Raw genomic sequence first — 22,389 nt, forward strand, 5'->3', positions numbered from 1 at the left:
ACGGCGAGTCCTTTACCTCGGTGTTTTCTTGACCTCACAACAGAGGAGGAGGACGGTTATGATGGACACACCAAAATCGCACGTCAATAACAACGCGCCGACGGTTGTGGTCTACTCCTCGCCGGCGCATGATTCTTGTACAGAGCTTCAACGAGTCCATTGCAGAAAGCTCCACCGACGGTCATGGCCCACTCTTCGCCGACACATAATCTTCTACAAAGCTCTAGCTATTCCATGGCAGAGATTCTACCAATGGTTTCGCCGGGCAGTATTTCACCGGTTCAGTCCTTGCTTTCCATTATGAAGAAAAGGTTCCGACAAAAGGAGTCGACGAGGTGTGGCCACGGGTTTTTATCACAGCCGTCGTTTCTCCCTCGTGGCCAGTATGAGTTGGTTAGAAAGATGGGTTTGATGATATCGACGGGCGACAAATGCGGTGACGATGGTTGCAGCAGAGGTGGCGACAATTTGCAAATCTTCAAATGTGCATCCACGCGTTGGCACACTGCAAATCACGTAAACTTCACGCGCCCACAATCGTCTTCTTTCTTCAAATAGTGTACCCCTCACGCGCCCAATGCGTTTGTATTGTTATCAGTTATCAGTGAGCCACAATACCCACTGCAGCCGCCGCCAACCACCACCACACCCACACACCTATATATATACACCACCACCACCATCATCACCAGACCACCACCATTCACTTTCAATACCATCCCACATAAAAATTAACACCCAAAAGCCATACCCAGTTTTCTTTCTCTATTGGTCTCTGCAAGGAATAAATTTTTGTTGGTCTTCTGTCGGTGTGTGTGTTGGGGTAGGGGGGGTTATGTTGGGGTTATAAATAAAGAGAGAGAGAAAAAAAAAAAAAAAAACAAAGGGTGATTCAGAGAGAGAGGTAAAGGTAATTTGCATATCGTTACCTGAATCGATAGGGGTGGAGATGGTGGTGGTTGTCGGGGCAGGTATGTGTTGGTGGTTGTGGATTTTGGTGTGGCAGCAGCGCCAGAATTTGGTTGTAGGGTTGTAGGATTGATTGGGTGCTGAGGGTAATTTGGTCATTTGAGTATTTTGATATTTTATAATTAAAATTAATAAAATATGGTAAAATAGACTTTTCACATATTTTAAAACTCTGTTTGGATGACAAATTTTATAAGAGGGTGTGGTTGTCCAAAAATAGCCAAACTTTCATTTGCATGGCCTTACCTCAAACCTCATGCAGGGTACTTTATCCTTAAATCTATTTGCGTTAGTAACTTTGAGTATGAAAAGTCACTAATATCTTAATTTTCATACAAGAGAAGGCCAATATTTTTATACTAGGAAAGCGCAAAATACCTTTTTTTAAAATTTGGTCAACTGATCTATGGAAAAGAAAATACTTGGAGTGTTGTTGAAAAAGTAATTCCTTAATTTTCGTACAAGAGAATGGCAATATTTTTATACTAGGAAAGCGCAAAATTGATGTTTTATAAAATTTTGGTCAACTGATCTATCCGAAAAAAAATATATTTGGAGTGTTGTTGAAAAAGCGTGCCAAATGTTAAAAAATGTCAAAATAATAAACTTGCCAAATTGTATACCTGCCATAATAACTTGCCAAAGTGTATACGCTGCCATAATGTACAATTGAAATAAACAACTAAAGGCACTTTAGACAGCAGGTGCAAATCTACCTAATTTGAATTGACCATGGTAATCAATTTCTCTTATGAAAACAAATTTTGAGCACAAGTAAATAAGTAATAAATAAAGGTCATATAAAAAAATATGAAGTTGATGGTCTTGAAAACTAGGGGATGAAAACGTGAAGAAGAGCAACTCAGTCCGCATTGAGAACCCTAGACAAGTATTTTTTAGGGTTTAGAAGAAAGATTCCATTTTGTCCTTGACTTGTCTATGAACAACTCTGCAATGACATCTACTTGTGCAAAACTCTGAGCATATGCATATTTTATTGGATGGACCACCCTTTATTCATATTTTGACTCCTACTATAAGATTTGAGACAGTTTGATCACACAAATACATAAAATAGATTGAGTTTGACTAAGGTCAATCAGCATTTAACTTTTCATCTAGTTAGAAATTAGGCTTGATTGCACTTAACTTTTCTTTACTCTTGTTTTGTGGCACATAAATTATCTCATTGAATTAGGGAAGTATTAAACAAATTGCATCTTTTTGTTTCCCCATTTTAAGAGAAAATATGTCATTTTTTTTTTTCCAAGAAAATATATCAATCATAAAATTGCAGAAGGGTCGATATCGTTACTATGCCACGTAACTATAAGGTCCATTACTTGTTCAGAAGGATATGGGCAATTTTGTAATTTTACAACTAATATATATATATATATATATATATATATATATATATATATATATATATATTCAATAACATGTTTCTCTTAAAAAAGTTTTGCAAAGTCATTTTACCACCTTTTTTGGATAATGTTTAAGGGAAGATTATACCACCTTTTAGTTTCTTTACCAAAATACCTTTTATTAAAATTTAGTCATTTTAGTTTCTTTTTAATGACTAAAAGGTGGTATAATCTTCCCTTAAACATTATCTTCCCTTAAAATGTTTCTTTAGTTTCTTTTTTCCACATGTTTGGGGAATGTCACATGGGAATTCATATCCCAAGTTTTTTCGTGACATTGAAGTTGGACTTGTGAGGAGAAAAAACATGTGGTCTCCTCACATGTTTAAAGAAAAAAACTAAACAGAAACTTGGGAATGTCACGTGTGAAACTAAAGAAAAAACTTGCAGCTTGTGAGGTTTAATGTCACGAATTGGGATCTTCTGTGGTGAGTTGTATGTGTTGCACCGCATTAGACGGATTTCAGCTCATACACGTGTGAGTCTCACATGTGCAAGTTCTAAGATCTGTCTGTTTATACGATAATCATGTGAGAGAGTAACCCTTAAAGAAGCAAAGTCCCTGCTTGATGGAGGAACACACTAACTTGAGTTGGTACTAATAAGAATAGCCAACTTTCGAGAATAAACCCAGTGTACATTACAACACAAAAATTACAGGAAACTCATCTATGCAAACTGAGGCAACAGTCTTACTGTATTAATTTGCCTTACATCCTTAGAAAGTACATTTCTAAGAGATACCTAGAAAAAAGGCCTAGAATGTGTACAAGCAGCTTCCATCATCACTCCTAGCCGTCGGATCATAGTTCGCTGCATTTTGATCGGTACAACCTTCAGGAACTGGAAAATTAACTTGCTGGGCTGCTTTGCCTGCAAAAAACACAACCACAACAACAAACAAACAAAATTCCGAATAACTCTTTGTTCAAGTCCAATGCACCCCAAGTTTGCAAGAAGCTAGCTAGATGCAAACCTCCCGTCAAGGCCTCTAGGATCAAGGGTGCTAACCATAGAAAGTTCCTCTCTTAATAGAATCCTCGTTAGCTTCTCCAAGCGCGGCCTCACTCAAGTACTTGTCAGCCAATTGGACTCTCTTCACATTCTCCTGCTCTTGGACAAGCATGTTTCCGTACTCGAGGAGCTTCTCGAGTGTCATCTTTGGCTGCTCGAAGGTTGGGGGTCCCTCCTTTGAGTTCACAAGCTTCTTCCCAACGCCGTCAACCCCAACACCCGAAATCCACTTCCTCACCTCATCATCATAAACTCTTGCCCTCAAAGCACCAAAGAAATCTGCAAATATTGTCACATAATGTTATTGATCCTTACCAATGTGTCAAACTCAGGAATTGGGGACAACCATCTACTCTAAAAGCTTAAGCTGTTAGAGAGTGTGTAACTATAATAATTAAATCCTTCAACAGGTCTCCTCACATGTGGCATTATTTTGATCCAACGAGTGTCTCAATTTTAATTATCAGGATAACTAGAAAAAGCTTTTCCCAAGAAAAACTTACCAATGGATTGACCAGGGAAGGTGTCAACAATCTTGACAACGTCTTCTTCAGGGACATTGTCAGTACGGAAGATGCCAGTGCAGACACCAATACGATCTTCACGAGTAGGTGCCCAGTAGAACTTCTCCATACGACCATCACGGATGAGGGGAGCATACAGTGTTGAGAAGTCATTACCAGTGACAATGATGGGGACACGGGCATTGTCCTCCTTGTTATACATACCGGGGAGCTGGACATTAGTTGGGTTGTCGGCTATATTCATGAGGGTGGCATTAACCATTTGGTTGTTGACCGTGTACTGCGTAGTTCCACCCATCCGACCAGCTCCTGCATCAAGATCATTGATGAAGAGGCAGCACATCTTCCCCTTCCTGATTATATCAGCTGCTTCACGATACCTTTGCCTGATCAGCTTCGCGGGCTCTCCTGCATTGCCACTCTCCAACTCTCCAGCACTCATCATGATAGGGCTGAAACAACAACATCAAAACATCATAACATAATCTCAATAAAGAGGAACAAGACATTGTCATTGAAGCTTTTTAGATTTAAAATAAGAACAAATTATCCAAGTCATCAATTACTCTCTTCAAGAAGCACTTTTATTTCAAAATGAAATAGGCTTGGTGAATCATGAACTCACCTGATTCCCATCTTGGCAAACACAAGCTCACACTGGAAAGATTTACCCTGACCTTTTCCCCCCCAAATACCCAAGATGAGTGGAACCTGTAACGAAATTGCTTAGTCAATCCGGATTATTGTGGTATAATTGTATAATTACATGTTTTATGAAAGTAAATGATAAAACTAAGTGAGAGACTAATCTCTGAGTCACCCTTCAATCCACAAAACCGGATATAGTTTGATTATATTAGTTGAATAGATTGACAATATTCTTGATGTGAATCTATCATGAAAATTTGTTCTATATATTAGAGGATATAAATATTAAAGTCACACCCTCTCTAACAATTTAAACTTATAAAGTAAATGATAGTTAACATGGTATCAGAGCCAAAGGTGGCTCTAATAGCTTAAGCTTTTAGAGTAAATGACTATTAACAACGTATAGCATTACTCTTAGAAAACCTACTTAAATTAACAATACCTTGATGTTGGGCAAGGTCATGAAGTTCTTACTGATGTGAACAACAAGCTTGTCCATGAAAGCCGGAGCAATGTAGAAACCATCCATATTGTTGTCCAAGTTGTACCTAAGGCATCAATACCAGCTTATGATCAAAAACAAATTCTTCATAACATACATACAATTGTAAGCAAGCACCATTTAATCCTTACTGACGAAGTCCGGTGCTGATGTAATCGTAAGAGCTCATGATTGCATGGTGAGTTCCAGCTCCCGTGGGAGCTTGGAAAAGCGAATCCACCATACCCTTTCCTCTTGTGATGTCCTGTTGGTCGTCGGAAGTGTCAAAGGCAAGGCCTTTCCATCTGTCCTTGTCGGTCTGTTTCTTCTCGGTCTGTTTCTTCTCTTCAGTCTCAGCAACAACCTTGAAGGTTCCTGATGGAACCTTGGGGCTGGTAGTTCTGGAGCTTAGCTTCTTCAAGCTGCCACCCAAGAAGGCTGAGCTTGGAACTGGGGATCCAGAACCAGAGCCATTCAGGTTCAGCTGCATCAAACAAAACCACCCTTTTACTCTAATTATACTATTGAGCTGCAGCTAAGTAACTAAATCACCGACAAACTATAAACAACCACCACCTTATATTATTTCAAACTTCGCTGCTAGGGCAAATATTGTGGGTGCATGTGCGTTTGCTAAATTTTGGGGGAAATAAATAATAATAATAATAAAATAAAATTTATTTTGAATTGTTTGGGTTACCCTTACATTAAGTTACACAAAGGAGCTACTTTGATGAATTATTATTGGATTCATGCTCATAAAGATCGATGTACGCAAAATTTTACACTAATGCATGAGACTGTTATGTGAAACATTTGAACAAATTAGCATGAAAATGGCAGAGTTATAAGAAAAACTACATAAAATTCCTTGTTATGTGAGTTTAATTCAATCCCCAAACTTTAGCTTAGCCATCCAATATTCAAGTAATTACCGTGAAACACAAATAACAAATGGAACTATTTGGTTTTCTTCTTTGAAAAGAGTTTTCAACTGCACGATTCTGCAAGCAATAAACAATTTCCATATAGCTAATAAAAAGGTGTTTTATCTGAAATTTAGATCATTTTTTCCTTAACATATGTTGTCAAAGTAGTGCCAAACAAATGAATTGTAGCACTATTTTCTAAAGTAATTGAGACAATCCAATATATATACATAACAAACAAGCATATACAATTGATAATTGAAAGACATGACATAAAACTATAAAACACTAGGAAAATAAGAAATATTATATAATAAAAGGAATTTGAAAACAAAGAAAGATAAGTTAGGCCTAAAACAGGAGGGAAAGAGGGTACCAGTGCTCTGTTGACAGCTCCAACGGTTGAAACCGCGGCAGCCATTGGATTTTAGAAGCCAAGGGCTGTGATCTAGAGCGAGAGTGGAGAGAGAAGTGGGTGGATTGAGAGGATGCTGTTGGTGTGTTGAGGAGAGAGGAGGGGAGAGAGTGAGAGAACTTATAGTAGAAGAAGTATTTGAGAGATTGGCTCTCAATTCTTAACGGCCACACAATCAAGATTACGCGCCTGCCACGTGGCAAACGCTGGTTGCTTTTAATGGAGTCCTCATTGGTCCATGTGGTTTATGTTTAACCTCTGCTCTTCTCCACTTAAATTCAGGTCTTTTTTTTTGTTGCCACAAAACTTATTCACTTAAATTCAAATAATTTTTGTTGCCACAAAACTTATTCAGTTCTAAATTTGTCGTGAATAGAAAATAATGGAATCTCTTGAAACCACAAAAAAATAAAAATAAAAAATATGAGATAAAACAATTGACTTTTCAAAAGTTTGTAATTATTATTTTTTTTTATTCTTTTTTTATTTTTTTTATTTTGGCAAGGCAAGAAAGTCGGTATGCTAGCTTGTTAGCACGTTGATGGGGGTGCGGATTTGAACTTGGGCCAAAGGCCCCAACACCACATGCCATATCACTGGCAATTACGCCACACCCCTTTCATTCTTTGAAATGAGCACTGTTGTATAATATTATGACTTTTTTCGTCATATTTGGATTTGCATACTTATTGGAAAAAAAAAAAAAAATTTGATTTGGAATTCTTTTCTCTAATGTAGAAAAAATGGTGAACCAACTAGGTATAATTAATATCTTCTTTTAAGTGTGACATAAAAATTTTGTAATTGACAAATTTTAGTATCAAAACGTGTCTGATCGAGTTATAATTTTCTATTTATTTATGAGTCTTGAGAAACGAAACTACAAATATTGCAATGTTCAAGCATACTTCAGATCAACAAGAACATCATTTAGAACAGGTATGTGAGTGAGGAACACTAGTGAGTTTTTTTTAAGTTGGTTATGAGAGCTTAGATTGGAAATATAGTATTTAGCAAAGTCCAGCCGGTTATACCTCACCTTAGAACTGGTTGCATTTTTTGAGCAAAAACAACTCTCTAGATTTTTGGAACCTGTTGCTTTTCCACGTGGAACCAGTTGCACTTTCCAACCGAATGCACTTTGAAGTCGAACCGTAGGCATTTTTCTGAATGTGCAAAAATTCAATTTTTGTAACTTTTTAGTTTCCTTATTTACCCAAACTTGTAGGACTCTTTAATTCCATATAAACTCTCTTTCTCTCTTTATTAAAAAGCAGAATTTCGTTTTATCTTCTGATTTGAAGAAAAGGGATGGAGCGGTCACACTTTGAAGGGATCAAAAAATTCGTAGAATATAGGTTAATCCACCAGCGATCCTTCTACAAAGATCAAGAATAAACCTAAGGTCAAGAACTGTTGGATAGGAAAGTCGCAAGGCCAAAGATTGTTAGCAATTAATTTTTTCGTAAAACGATAGGATGTAAGTCTGAATCAAAGTTAGCTTTACTTTACTTCAAATATAGTAGAGACAACATAAATCCTCAAGATTTTTTCCAAAATGATTGGTATATTCTTCCAATCGGGGTTTCTTCGCTAAAAATCTCGATATCATTTCTAAAACTTTATTTGTTCAACTTGCACTTTATTGTTGTTTTGTGAATTTAATTTTTATTTAATTTCAGTAAAATTAAAATAAATAAAAATTAAATAAAAAATCAAATAAAACATATTCACCACCTTAAGTTAATTTTAATACAAACATCCATACATTCATTCCGAATTGCGCAACACACATTAAGTTCACATGGAAATAAAATTGCATTGAAGGGTAGAACTATGAAAAAATTGGTTCACTTTAAGAAGATAGGTTACTTAGTTACTTTATGTAAATAATGTGAAAATTTTAGATCTCTACGAGTTTGTCCCTCTTAGGAATGGCAACGGGGGCGAGTTTGGGCAGGTGTACCATCCCCTGTCCCAGTCCAAAACCACAAAAACGAAGGGACTTTCCACTCCATCTCTGCCCTCGTTTAACATTTTTATCCCTGTGGGTACCCACCCCGCCCCATCCCCTTTAAGACCATAATCTATTTATTTTTGAAATAAATTTATTATTTTTTTTCCCTCATTTTCAGTTCTTTATTATTGCAACTTTCCTTATAATCAAATTCATTTATTACTTTAATATTGTTATATAGATAAAATAATAATGCTCATAGGGTTTCTACCATACCCTAAAAAAAAAAAAAAACTACGAGAATTTTTAATGAAAAATATATATACTAATGAAATAAAGATACATGATGGAACGGGTAATGGTTGGGTCAAATTGACATCCCTAGTCCCTCCTAATACTCTACATTGAGGGAAATTGAATTAATTAAGCACTAAATAATGAATTATTTAGTAATGCTCTGTTTAAGACAACTTCCATCTTTGCTATACAAATCCGAATCCTATTCTGCTCTGTCTCTATTCTGTGTCAATTTTTTCACTTTATATTGCTTAAGAAATAATTTTACACAACTTATGCAACAACTATAATTTTGTCCCTTATTTTATAGTGTTGTATTTTGTCATCAAATTATTGTATTACAATATAGTGCATTGCACTAACAATACATTACTGAAGATCCCTTCTACAAGGAGCAGGTATTTGATGTGTTCGGTGTACTAAACACATCATAGAAACCCGTGTTGTACATACGCGAGCACACGGACGACTACGATCCAGGCAAATCACAGCCTCAGTTATTCTTGAAAACATGGAACCTCCAAAATGGCCATCCCTTCCGCAATCAATTATCATCTAAAGATGAAAATCTATATAAAAAGCAAATAATGTACAAGAAGATAGACGAAGAATAAACAGAGAATATCCAAAATAATTGTCTAGTCTGCTTAAAAGCTAACTTGAACTTCAACGATCGAACTGCAGAAATTACAGTATAATAATCAATGATCAAAAAGTACCATAATCAAATGATCAAAAAGTAAATTTTATCCATTCTGATGTGTTAAAAATAAAAAGGGAGACAAAATCACTTTTTCTCCTGAAAAGACATTTTTACAATAAGTATATTTTGGGATTATTAATTTTATTTAAGAACATTAAATGATTATAAAAAAATAAAAACATATAATTTTAGACTCGTAATATGAAGCTACTCGACTTTTAATATGAATAACATAAATATCCCTAACTAATAAACAAGATAATAGGTATCAAGGGTATTTTTGTCATTTAAATTAAGAAAAAGAAAACAAAAGAAAATGAGTACATGTATTAAAAATAAAAAATAAAAAGAAAAAGAAACGAAAAAGAGTTCTCACCTACCTATAAAAAGCTTCGACCAAAAGCAAATGACACACTCTTGTTTTGTTATTTGAGTCTTTAAATTGTCAGGGAAAAAAATATATATATATTATTTTGTTCTTCGGTAACCGTTCGCTTTGCATGTCTTTTACATTACTTTTAGTTATATGTTTCTGTTTAATAGCACTTCATACCATCTCAACCCATTAATTTTTTTTCCCCAAGCCTTTTTCATCATCCCTACAAAACCTCCGTCTTGGAACATTGTTGCTCACTTGCTTCTCACTGGAGCATAAAAAGTGTTTATTGGCCACCATCTTAGTCTATTTTCTTGTTGACTGTTGATAAAATTTCCAATTGACAAGCTCGAATTTGGATAGAATTACAATTTTTGTGGTGCGGTTACACTCAACATGGACCAAATGATGCACCGATTACAAGAGAGAGAGTTGTTTGCTTAAAAAATAAACGACAAAGAGATCGACCAGAACTTCCTAGGATGAAGCAATAAAGAACGATCTAAGAAAAGACATGGTATATAATAAGAAAGAACGTAAAAAAAAAAAACAAAAATTATGTAACCAATCTATCTGTATGGGATACGACCGACCCATCTATATGAAATTAAAGCAAAGATGATGGATCAATTGTAGATGAAGGGATTTGTGTTGGGGATTAGCACTTCAGGAGGGTTAATGTCAGGTTCCACCACAATAAAGGACAAATGGAAGTGGGTTGGGGGGTCGTCATATGTTTTACACAAAAATCAACCATCCTCATTTCAAGAGGCAGTAAAATTCAAAGTTAGGCATACCAAATACCAACAATAATCTGCTACCTTGACTATTTCACCTGTGTGAACATAGTTATCCTGGAAAAAAACAATTGCATAAGGTTCATCTACAAATCATGGTTGTAGTCGCGGTATCTATCACGATCACGGTATAACGGACTCAAAGGAATATTGATATAAACTGACCGAACCGGCCGGGTTATGAAAGTGTATAACGATATCGAACCCTTGAAAAATGGTCATGGCTGATACAACGAACCATGCTACACTCTCCTAGGATCAACACAAACTACAATAAGAGCAGGACACGTGCGTGAGCTACCGAGACAGCCTACCATAGCATATGTGGAGAAGGCATCATTAATGCATGATAGAGAAAGACACTTTCATCGTTTAACTCGAAAGTGTATAGTCTCCTCTCCACCATCCCCATAACACATTCTTCCATTCTCATGCATATATTTAAATCACAATCAAAAACTTTACAACTTTACGCATTCAAATAGACGGAAAGTAATGCGAAAATGGCATTTTGTCCCCCATCTTTCTCTCTCTTTCTTTATTTCTGGAGCTTTGAAGCATCAATAACCAATAGTTTAAACAACTTTCAACTGTGCCTGATAGCTACTGTCACACTCTCTCTTGGTATCGAGACGAAAATGAATGCAAGGGAAGACAAGGAGGGGGTCCATGGTCATCACCACTGACTCAATATAAAGTGGCAAACAGCCCAACCCTAATTAAATTTTTTCTAGTTAAAATATGCATAATCATAGAGAATGAACACGTACAGACAAAGCGCAGTTATGAGTCATGCACTCTACATCCAATCCCTAATCTACGAAACTTGCATATAAAACACAGCCTATAAGGTTTTACAGTTCAAAATTTACTGGCATGTCATATGATTACTTACAAAACATGTGCAACAAGCACTACATAATCTTATCCATTCAATTTCTGGCACAATGATTACTAATAGCAATGATTTTATGTAAAGATGCTGAGCAAAGACCTAATAATTCATGGTTCTTACAGAAGATGTGACTGTGCATAAAGTGGATCGAACTGGGGAGGATGATCTGCATCGCACACGTTAATTTAAGTGGGGTTTACAGTAATATTCCCACATAAAACAGAATATTAATTACAGAATGCAGTGACGCATCAACATGCATTGTAATAAGCCAAGATGCTAGTAGCCAAATCAACAAGTACTTCCATAAAGTATCAATTAATTTTAGCTTTCATCTACCATAGAATTTCAATGTGCAAAGATGATTTATTTAATTTCTATTACAATTATTCTAGTGCTGGCAAGATGAACTTGTCATAATTGCTAAACAGAAAAGGTTAAGCATCTATCGTACTTGCCTACATGACAACAGATAATTTAGAATACTCATCAGCAATTATTTCTCCCTTTTAGAGCCCAACATATTGAATGATGAGAAGGTCTCCCGTCAACTTGTCCTGTTTGCGAAGAATTACAATGAATAAGACACTTTTAAGGCATTAATTGGGAAAGGTTACCCAATTTGATAATGACAATGTTGGCCACAAAGGAGACCTAAAAGAATCTCCTTTTAACAAAAGTGACCATGTCCCTTGGCCACAGTAAAAAAAACCATTGAGCCTCTTAAGTGGCAGATATAAAGAGTAAATCTCAACTAATTGTTTATAAACAAACCAAACCAAGTTTTAGAATTAGAGGTAAACCATTGAAACAGATAAGTAAATGCTTAGGTCAATGACGGGGCTTAGCTCTTCATGTGGAGCGTGCAAGTTTCTGAGGAGAAAGTGCACAAGCGAATGTGTATTTGCTCCTTACTTCGGCTACGATGAGGCTGCAACCCACTTTGCAGCAGTGCATAAGGTGTTCGGTGCAAGCAACGTCTCCAAGCTATTGTCACACCTTCCCATGCAACACCGAAGTGAAGCTGCAATAACAATATCTTATGAAGCATTGGCTCGTATGCGGGATCCTATATATGGTTGTGTTGCTCATATCCTAGCACTCCAACAACAGGTTTCATGCTATAATCTCTCATCACCTGTTCAATCTCAATAAAATTTGAATGTCTTCCTTGATGGCTCCTATACCTTGCAGGTGGCAAGCCTACAAGAGGAGATAGAAATTCTCGGGAATCAGATGGCCAATCTCGCTGTTGATGTTTCTAGTTGTGGAAGCCTTCCAGCAACTAATAATCTGAATAATGGGTTACAATACCCTTCTCAGCTTAATGACATTAACATACAAAATTATCTGAATCAACAAACTCCATTATTTCCCCATACAGGAAATACAACAGCAAACCAGGCTTTTGATAGCCTAATGACCATACAGTTCCCTTCTGTAAATGGATGGGAGGACAAAACCTTTCTCTCTCATGATTCAAACCCCTGGGAGAGACTCTTAGAAGCAATAGATCAAGATATTCTTCTGAGCTTTCCTTCGACGGACAACGGAAGCAACATCTTTATATGAAGATGTCGAAGCTGGCATAGGGATTAGCTTTTGTAGCAGGACAAGCTTATGTAATATAAGGTCTCTTCTGTTTCCAGACAGAAACAAGTTTTGTGCTATGTAGATGAACATGGTATTCCCCAACCCCCCGCCCTTCTTCCAGATATGTAGCCTTTGTGGCATATGCTAGATTTAACTTTTGATATAATCATCCTTGTCTTTTAAAAGTTCTGACTTCTCCCATGCATTAAATTATGATCAATTAAGACAGTAGAAGGCAAATACATACAAGCATAAAAAAATACATATATATAATTTACAACAACAACAACATCGGCTACATGAATTCTATGTTTCCATTCCGCTCTATTTAAGACCATAGCTTCAGTCAATCCACATACTATCATATTTTTCTTTACTAATCTCCCCAAGTTAACTTTGGTCTTCGTCTTCCCCTATTATCACCCTCAATGTGGACTATGTCACTTTTCCTAACCGGCGCACTTAAAAGGTCTTCTTTGCATATAATTTACTTACTAAAGTAAAAATATAAATTAATTATTGATCAATAATGTCAAAAAAATACCCCGGCAAAGTAAAATCCATTGTATGGGAAATCTCAGTTTTTGTTATTATTTATCATTCTGTATATCTATTGATCAACCATGTCTCAAAAACTATGCTACGTTTCAGCAAAACAAGCTCATTGTACAAGAAATCATAGTGTTATCTAGTATTATATTTGATTACTTCCATAAATTAACTATATGACTTCCTTTCAAATGGATGGTTAATGATTTATATATGGATTGATTAGACTACTACATGATATGCCTTCTCAGGTAGACATTTTACTCATTATGGATCAGATTATGCTCATATTAACAATTCACCATGCATTAGTATTGATCGCCTCTAAACTAACACCTTATTCCGATCAAACTGTCAAAGAACAAGAGTAATTAAGACAATCTGTATAGAAGTATAAAAGTTCTTCGTATGTAGTGCATTGAGTTACAGAAAGGGAGAAAAAAAAAAAACATATATGAAGAGAACGAAATGGGACTTGAAATAAAAATATTGTCTGTATTCATGGCAAATAAATTAAGGATGACACAAATACACAGCCTCGCCTTCAAAAGCTTTCAAGCAATGGAGGCCTCAATAAAGCTAAAACTGCAAAACTGGGTCAACATCTTACCTTCAACAGCCTTCTGAGCCTCCCCAGTAATAGAAGAACCATGCCTCTCAAGCTATCGGACTTCTGTTCATTAGAAACAAGAGGTTACATGAGCAGTTGGCTGTCAAGCATAACAGTCATTAAAATTAATGGCAATGCAACAAACCTTTTTAAAGTGCACCACTCTGGCATTTAAAAACATCTGCAACCATGGAATAGGGCCTTTCTTGTCCATATTTGATATTCCAGTGCTTCGGTTGCCAAGGGAATTGCCACATCAAGAAGCAACGCTCTGGTTGGCATCATGGTAAGATGTCTGCCATCTGGAGAAAAATTTCTGCCACCCCCAAGGGAGAGTCATTGCAATTGAAAGGGTAAATTTCGGTTGCTCTCTCATTATAGTCACAATATCTTAGTGGTGCCAAGTTTGATTCAAACATACGATCCAGAACTCCATCTTTAGAGAAAAATGTTATTCCCTCACCACGAGGGCCTCACACATCCAACCTACTACCCTCCATTCCTTTGAACATTATAGTTGGAAAATACTTAACTGTCACACTTGTGCAGCGGCATTCAAACTGTTCTGATTCATTGCAAATAAACCTTAGGTGTGATAGGTCCCTACTAACACTGAGCATACCTCCAACTTGAGGGCCTGCAACCCACCCAATAGAGCCATAAGTTGGCATCTGTTGCAATCACCAAGACTATATAAGTGTCTATCCACTCATAAAATTCTTGAAATAAATTTAGAAGAGGCTGATTGAACAGTATAAAAAAGACAACCACCCATTTCCAGAATCAAGCACAAGAAAAACCTCAGACAAACACAATCCCGCGGAATTCATGCAAAGAGATGGCTTCATTAAGAAGGTATGTCATTGTAACATTCCACGGTCCAAAACCAGCTACACAAAAAACCACAGACATTTCTCTGTCCCCATTGCTGCCTTCCTCTGAAGTCAAGGCAACATTTGGTTTTGAAATAGCAGCCAAGTTTACATCCTTTGAAACAAGAGAACTTCCAGAGGAATTTTGAACTTGGCTGCTATTTCAAAACCAAAAGGACAATGCCTGGAGTGAAGGGAAATGCCTCTGGAAATACACTTGTTTCAATGTACACTTGGGGACTAAGAGCTTTCTTTATAAACACACTCGGGTCATTCCTTTCTTTATCAAGAAAGCTCTTAGTCCCCAAATTATTGGGCTCATAGGTTTGTCTTAGAAGCCAATTAAGGACCAAGAGCTTTTCACTTGAAAGCCCCTATTCAAGCCCAATATTGAAACACAGTTCAGTTTTTAAACCATCTATGCGATTTGAAATTTTCTCCTGAACCCCTTCAGAAGTTCAGCAGCTGCAACTTCCTGAATTAATGGGATGCAGTAAATATTTAGAACCTTTTCAACAGAAATTTGAGTCTCACTTATATCATCTACTGAATTACTTATGCCCCCACAACTACAACACTTCTTAACAGTGAAAATCTCGATACAGTATCCCTATAAAAAAAACTCACTGATAGGGTTTGAGCATGAAGTGTGCCCCAAAGCAAACAATTTCCCCAACTTGATGAAGTTCTTGGCAGAAATAAAATTTGCCTTCAAGAACCTTGTCACCATGGAAGCAAAGTAAAGAATAGTATTACTGAACCAGTACCCCTAATTTTTCATTAAAAATAATATGGAAAAATATAGAGCCCATTGAAGGAACATACTTGTAAAATTTCTGCTGCCATACTTATCCAAGCAGCAACCATTGCCTCAGCCTTTTAAGAAAAAGAGCCAAAAATGTAAATTTCAATATCTAGTTACACAAATAAAATGTTGAAAATCACCATTTACAATTATTTTTTGGGGATAATTAGCCTAACAATTTTAATTACCGGGGAAAAAAAATAACAGCTAAAAATCACTTTCAATTACCAACCCTGCGTTGGTTTGCAGATAAAACTGGTCAAACAAGATGATAAAGCTTATGTTTTGCATCGTTTCATGCACAAACACACACCAAAAAAAAAAAAAAAAAAACTCATCTCTCAGCTGAACTAAGCCAAATAGTTGAATTAAAAAGAGAGTCAAGGAATCCTATCCCACAGTTTCTCAGCAACCAAACAAATCACATCAACGTTTTCAATAACTTAATTGTCTTTGTAAACTCGGAGGAATCAAAGCTGGTTATACTGATTGCAAAATGCAACCAAAGTTACACTCTTCGGAAAGTTAATAGCATAAGGTTTTACCCAAATGGGATTTCCCCAATCTCTCATTCAAGTAAAGGGCAGCGAAGAATACGAGTGTGTTTACGTCTATATATGTAATATTTATGAGTGTATGTGTGTGACAATGTGTGTGTATATATATAAATATCCCCGTGTGTGCTTAAAACAAAGATGTGAAAGGAGAGAAAGTAAGGAGCTAGAAAGACCTGGATGAAACGATGGCAAAACATTGACGATCGTTGCTGGCTAGAGAGAGAGAGTCTCTGGTTGCAGTATATAAACAGGTCCTAAACGAGTGGACGAAATGATATTATAGGACAAAATATCCCCGGAGAGATTTTTTACGGAGCATTTGATTTTCGTTCTACAATTTTTTTTTTTTTAATTATTTGAATATGACGTGCTAAAAAAATAATGGGGGAGAAAAACTCCTAATGCTTAAATTTTGGACAAATATAGTCATTTTTTTGGTTAAGTTTGAAAAATAATCAAATAAGGCACTATTTTGTAACAAATTTAATCATGGGCAATTTACATGATATTATTTTTAAGATATAAAATTTCAAAAAAAAAATCTTTTCTCTTCCAATAACACCTTAATATATAAGAAGAAGAAAAAAATAATAATAATAATAGAGGGATACTGTAGTCATTTCATAACTTTTTTATCTTTTTTTTATTCGATTATAGAAGGACACTTTTATCTTTTCAATATTCAAGTCCTTATTTGCTAAAAAATTGAATGTTAGGGATTTTTTCTGAACGCATTGGGAGTTATACATTTTATATGCTTATCATATGGTGTTTTTCAGGACCAAAATATATATGTATATATATATATGTGTGTGTGTGTGTGACAACATCAAATAAAATCAAATAGAATAGTACCACTTTGAAGGGAATTCTTATAAGACTATCTCCAATGTTAAAAGTTATTTTCGCATGTCAAATTTATATTTTAATTGGTGCTACAGTGTCAAAATGTTATATTTTAATAATTCTACACTAATGGTGCATTTCATGTGAAATGCTATTTTTTTGACACAACCACCATTCTTTTTCAACTACCATTCCCACCATTCATATTTGTATCAATAAAATTAATATTAGGTACATTTCAAGTCAAGTTATAGACATTAAAAGGAAACTAAAATTAAACCTAATTAAAAAGAAGCAAATATTTAAAATATCTTGTCAAAAAAGAACCAAAAACCAAAAAAAAAAAAAATTATTATTATTTTTTCACCACTATTTGTGAATTAATTTTTTTTATATAATATATATTTTTTCTTTTTTGAAAATTTATATATATTATATATATGTATATGTATATTATATATATTTGATTATATTAATATTAAAAACATATATATTTTTAGGGCAAAATCATCTTAGCCTCCCCAATCGCCTCCATCTCTATTCTCGTTCTCGACTCTAAGAACTTCCCCTCTGTCTCTCTCTCTCTCTCTGCAACTACAAACTACAAAATTTACAAGAATCAGAAGTTCAAAACCCATGTATTTCAGTTTATCTATCTGTCTACAAGAATCCAAAGTTTAAAACCTATTATCAAAACCCATATCGGTAGATTGTTCAAAAAATCAAATCCCATATCTTTTAGTTTCCATCGCCCGTTGTTCCAGTTCGGGTTCGCCGTTCGCAAGCTTCAGCCGCTGTCTCTTAACTGCGCCCCCCCCCCCCCCCCCGTGCTAACTTGTATGTATGTGTTTTGTTTTAATTTTTTTCTAAAGAAACTAATCGAGGTCTATAATTCTTGATTTTATGTATGCATATATATATATCAAGGTCTGTAATTCTAGTTTTGTAATCAAAAGCTCAAAACTCATATATTTCTATTAGAATTAGCACAAAATATAGAAATAGCTATTGCTATTTGTTTTTTTAGATTTGGCGCAAAAATGACAAAGGTAAATTTTGGCAACCAATAATATATCAGTCCATTAGAGAGCTCAATTTTAACCTAGCTGCTATATTTTAAATTGGCAGTTCATATGGCAACTCCATTGGAGATGCTTTAAGCCCCTCATATTTAACATGCACGAATGTCAATTTTTTTAGATTAACAAATATGGAGTAATACATTTGATTTTTTATAAATCTTAAAAATTTATCTCAATTGTGTGATTAAATATGAAGAGGTCTCTTACTCAATCTAATAACAAAAACTCCTAAAAAAAATAAAAGTTTTTTCACTGGTTCCTATACTGAAATTGACTTTTATGACTAATAAGGAAAATAATTTAAATGTCAATGGGTTTTTGTACAAATTAATGGGAACTCCAAGCTTACAGTACATTATTTATTTATTTTTTTCTTTCTAACAAGTTCACGCCTTTTGTATTTCTTCTAATTTTAAAATTCTCTTAATATTAATATTTGTTGAACATTATATTTGTTTTGGACTTTATAATTTATGGATTCTCACATCAGTTGCCTACTCAAGTAAATAATTCTCTTAAGCTAAAAATGTATTTTCATATATCCTTGAGCTTATTACAAGTAGAGGAAATAATTTGTAAATAAAATTATTTGTATTGTATAAAAAAAATTATTTATTTTTTTCTCAGAATATATTTAATATGAGAAGGCTCGCCTAGTTTAAACATTTCGCTTTAGATCTCCAACCATATCAAGTCGACTCTGGACACATTGAAATTTTAAGTGCACCCTTTTTTCATACCCAAACTTGTGTGAAATTCAAATTACCAATATATCAAATTTAAACAAGTTTTTTCCACTTCTTCACTGTGATCAAATGATTCAAGAGGTAAACCTAGGGCTGCAATTCGGCCGGTTTGGCACTCATCTCGGGATGTATAAAAAATAAATCAATTAATACTGCACACATGACTTGAACCTAAAACCTTAAACTTAATTCAAAACACATTACTAACTTGACTACCACACTCTAATAACTTAGATACAATTATAAATATATATAATATTTTCGGACTCGGGTTGGGTTTCGGGCTTCATCCATCTAATCCCAAGCCCAGCCCGAATTGAATTTGGGCTCAAAATATATAGTCCAGATCCAAATCGAAATTAAAAAAACATTGCCCAAGCCCACAAAATTTTGAGCTGGGTTCGGATTATTTCAGGTTGGGCCCGCCCAAGTTGCAGCCCCAGGTAAGCCTCACTTTATATTCTATCCACAAACATTTCTTAAATAAATGACCTTAATCTAGGCCACAGTCGAGAACTGGTGAAGCTAAGCAACGGCCATGGCCCTCTCAAATTTCTATGAAATTGTATTTATACCCACAAAATATTACTCACTTTTAAGATATTGTTCCTAAAATTTGTTAAAATTTTCAATGGATCCCCCCAATTTTTTCCAAAACACTAATATATTGACCCAAAATATATAGTTTGAAAATAAATTTAATTTCTGTCTCCTTAAAATTTAAGAATTTCTCAATTTAGATTTTTTAAACTATATGTGATAATGTTGTGGCTCGAATTTGGTGCCGAGTCAACGCGACTCGCTTATGACCCGACGACCCGTTGGATGAACTTTGTGTGGACCCAAGCCCACCAAAGCTTTGGGGGTTCGAAATCTTACTCCCAAGAAAATTTTTTGACCCATTTTTTGTTCATGGGTCGTGTACCATAATTAGTCTCTTGTAACTCAATATATAAAAACGCTCAGGGTTTGGAGTGGTGTAAGAGAGAGACTCTGAAATTTGTATAGAAACAGAATGAGGAGCTGAAAACTGGTAATCTCTGATGATTTTATGTATAATGAAAATTTTTGCCGGATCTCGACTATGGACGTAGGTTATTGCTAAACCACATATAAATTTTTGTATTCTTTATATATTGTGTTTATTTTTTTTGTTGTGATTCTTGATTTTATTTTGAGTTCGGTGTGTTTGTCATAACTATATGTTTGTGATTTTCTTTGTTGTTTACCCATGGTCCATAAAAGATGATAGTCAATGTTAGACGCAACTACTTAGCATATCACATTTTGTTCAAGAACGTACCACTTTACTGCACGTGTACCATATTTTGTATTTTTCATGAATTTTAAAGTAGTTAGGAAAAATGTTATATATATAAAAAGTAGTTTTCATAATTATATATATTTTTAAATGAACGCTTTCAATAAAATTTTAACTTGTGCCAAAAATCTTAAATGCAAAACTGTATTTCTACCGTACTAAATCAACCTTGCTTTGGGAATATCGAATAGACAATTTAAATTTAAAATTGGAACAAATTTACTTCAAAATTTTAACTAAAAAGAATTTATTTTCAAACCCAAGCCAATGATTGAGTTCTCCCAAACATATAGCATAAGTAGTATTTCCAAATCAAAAGTTTTTTTTAATTTGTCAAACCAAATGCCAAACATGACAATAAAAGTTTCAAAGATGGAAAAAATAGATATTCCTACAAAAGTGACATACTCATATCGTATTTGTATTAAATATTGATATTCGTGAATAATACTTTCTAAGCGTATCCGTAAGTTTAAATTTGTTTATACATATTTATTGTGATTTATTATAAAATTTATCCTTGCAAATTATATAATATGACTCAACTCTTATTTTGTTTGTTAAAACATAATATTCAATAAAGGAATGTTAATAACAATAAATAAGATACAAGCAATTTTTTCTTCTTTTTTTTATTTTTTTACTAAAAGGCACTAATTTAACAGTATAATAATCAGTAAAAGGACTTTGTTGAATTGACTCGAGTTCATGGAACGAGGAGAATGGGAGGCCTTTGCATTCAAGAGGAGCCTTGTCATTTATAGATAAGGGTGGCAATTCGTTTTCGCGAATCGTAATCGTGTCGTGTCAAGGAAATTATACTAAATAGGTCAACCCGAGCACGACCCGTTAATAATTGTGTCAGGAACTTTTAAAACAAACACGACCTGGTCATTAAATGGGTTGCACGTAGGTCAACCCGAACATGACCCATTTAATAATCGTGTCAGGAACTTTTAAAACTAACACGACCTGTTTATTAAACGGGTTACACGTGTAACCCATGTAATGACCTATTTACAAAAAAAAAAAAATTATATTATTTAAATTAGTAATAATACTCAATAAAATAATAAATATTAAAAAAAAATATAACTTTTAATCAACCAAATTACTAAATAGTTTATAATTTACAAAAGATTAAATTATAAGACACAAGTTTATATAATATTTTTAGAATTTAAATATAAATTTATTTACGACATATATAATTAAACGTGTATAAACGGGTTATACAGGTTGAACCCCTTAACCCAAACACGACACGATTAACTAAACGGGTTAATCGTATCAACCCGTTTATGACCCGAACCCGTTTAAGATCAATCCAAACCCATTTAACTCGTATCGTGTTCGAGTCGTACTGACGGGTCATGTCAACTTTTGCCACTCCTATTTATAGATACCTACATGCAGTTCCGTGCCTAATAATGGACGGTCATATAAAAAAAATTCATTTCCTTGATAACAGAGAAATGTAGTGAAACTCTCTATTTGCTTTTATAATATAGAAATGGATAGTTTTCAAGAGAAAATAATAATTGTTCATTAGTCGGGTACTATAGTATTGTAAACTTAAGAAATTATTCAATGTTTCATGACTATTTGATACTTCGTGAATTAATTCAATAAAAACTAGTGGTGAGAATTTTTTATAATAAATTAACAAATTCTTGTGGAATTATTTTCTTAATTGAAAAGTTTGGATTTAAATTAGTTTACCTAGTAGTTTCTTCTGTGAGTCTCTCACTTTATTAGTTTCACCCACACCCACTTTATTTTTTTTTTTTCAGAGGCTTGAACTTTCACAACCTACTTTAAGATGACAGAGGACCCTTGTTCTCCTCCAGTAGGTAGGTGTCACAAACTTTTGAATTTTCATTTATTTATATATATATATATATATAAAATAATTTCATATACTCCATTATTGTGTAACGTGCATATATATACATAACTGTATAGGTATATAT

General features: G+C 34.5%; 2 protein-coding genes across 10 annotated transcripts; both read right to left on the reverse strand.

Annotated features, from left to right (window-relative positions):
* Nucleotides 1–2,941: 2,941 nt before the first annotated feature.
* On the reverse strand, nucleotides 2,942–6,526 carry LOC132312076 (ribulose bisphosphate carboxylase/oxygenase activase, chloroplastic-like). Of its 2 annotated transcripts, none has more exons than XM_059810317.1 (7): nucleotides 6,372–6,526; nucleotides 5,219–5,550; nucleotides 5,028–5,133; nucleotides 4,560–4,645; nucleotides 3,914–4,386; nucleotides 3,408–3,689; nucleotides 2,942–3,269 (listed from the first exon to the last, which is right to left on the reverse strand). In XM_059810317.1, exons 1-7 carry the CDS (start codon nucleotides 6,414–6,416, stop codon nucleotides 3,154–3,156), a joined length of 1,440 nt encoding a protein of 479 aa, XP_059666300.1. In that variant the 5' UTR covers nucleotides 6,417–6,526; the 3' UTR covers nucleotides 2,942–3,153. The 2 variants fall into 2 exon arrangements, with proteins under 2 accessions (XP_059666300.1, XP_059666301.1); XM_059810318.1 differs by having other exon boundaries at nucleotides 3,373–3,689.
* A 2,672-nt stretch (nucleotides 6,527–9,198) lies between these two features.
* On the reverse strand, nucleotides 9,199–16,677 carry LOC132312077 (uncharacterized). Of its 8 annotated transcripts, none has more exons than XR_009483178.1 (5): nucleotides 16,595–16,676; nucleotides 15,687–15,935; nucleotides 14,333–14,858; nucleotides 14,188–14,250; nucleotides 9,199–9,219 (listed from the first exon to the last, which is right to left on the reverse strand). XR_009483178.1 is itself a non-coding variant. In XM_059810319.1 (5 exons), exons 3-5 carry the CDS (start codon nucleotides 14,399–14,401, stop codon nucleotides 12,280–12,282), a joined length of 312 nt encoding a protein of 103 aa, XP_059666302.1. In that variant the 5' UTR covers nucleotides 14,402–14,858; nucleotides 15,687–15,935; nucleotides 16,595–16,677; the 3' UTR covers nucleotides 11,999–12,279. The 8 variants fall into 8 exon arrangements, 1 of the variants encoding a protein (XP_059666302.1); XR_009483179.1 differs by lacking the exon at nucleotides 9,199–9,219 and adding an exon at nucleotides 9,324–9,342; XR_009483177.1 differs by lacking the exon at nucleotides 9,199–9,219 and adding an exon at nucleotides 10,294–11,601.
* Nucleotides 16,678–22,389: the final 5,712 nt, after the last annotated feature.

The sequence above is a fragment of the Cornus florida genome, unplaced genomic scaffold, assembly GCF_030987335.1.
Source record: "Cornus florida cultivar Cherokee Brave unplaced genomic scaffold, ASM3098733v1 CherokeeBrave_3.0.0_Hap2_Chr06, whole genome shotgun sequence".
NCBI classification, from domain to species: domain Eukaryota; kingdom Viridiplantae; phylum Streptophyta; class Magnoliopsida; order Cornales; family Cornaceae; genus Cornus; species Cornus florida.

Excerpts from the sequence above, each read along its gene's own strand:
- LOC132312076 (XM_059810317.1), bottom strand. The coding sequence starts at position 6,416 with ATGGCTGCCGCGGTTTCAACCGTTGGAGCTGTCAACAGAGCACTG. Across the intron at positions 4,646-5,027 it reads TGACCTTGCCCAACATCAAG|GTTCCACTCATCTTGGGTAT; the intron begins GTATTGTTAATT and ends ATTTCGTTACAG. Across the intron at positions 4,387-4,559 it reads TTTGCCAAGATGGGAATCAG|CCCTATCATGATGAGTGCTG; the intron begins GTGAGTTCATGA and ends TTGTTGTTTCAG.
- LOC132312077 (XM_059810319.1), bottom strand. The coding sequence starts at position 14,401 with ATGGACAAGAAAGGCCCTATTCCATGGTTGCAGATGTTTTTAAATGCC. Across the intron at positions 14,251-14,332 it reads GAGTGGTGCACTTTAAAAAG|AAGTCCGATAGCTTGAGAGG; the intron begins GTTTGTTGCATT and ends TCTAATGAACAG. Across the intron at positions 12,460-14,187 it reads GGCTCAGAAGGCTGTTGAAG|CTTCACTTCGGTGTTGCATG; the intron begins GTAAGATGTTGA and ends TTGTTATTGCAG.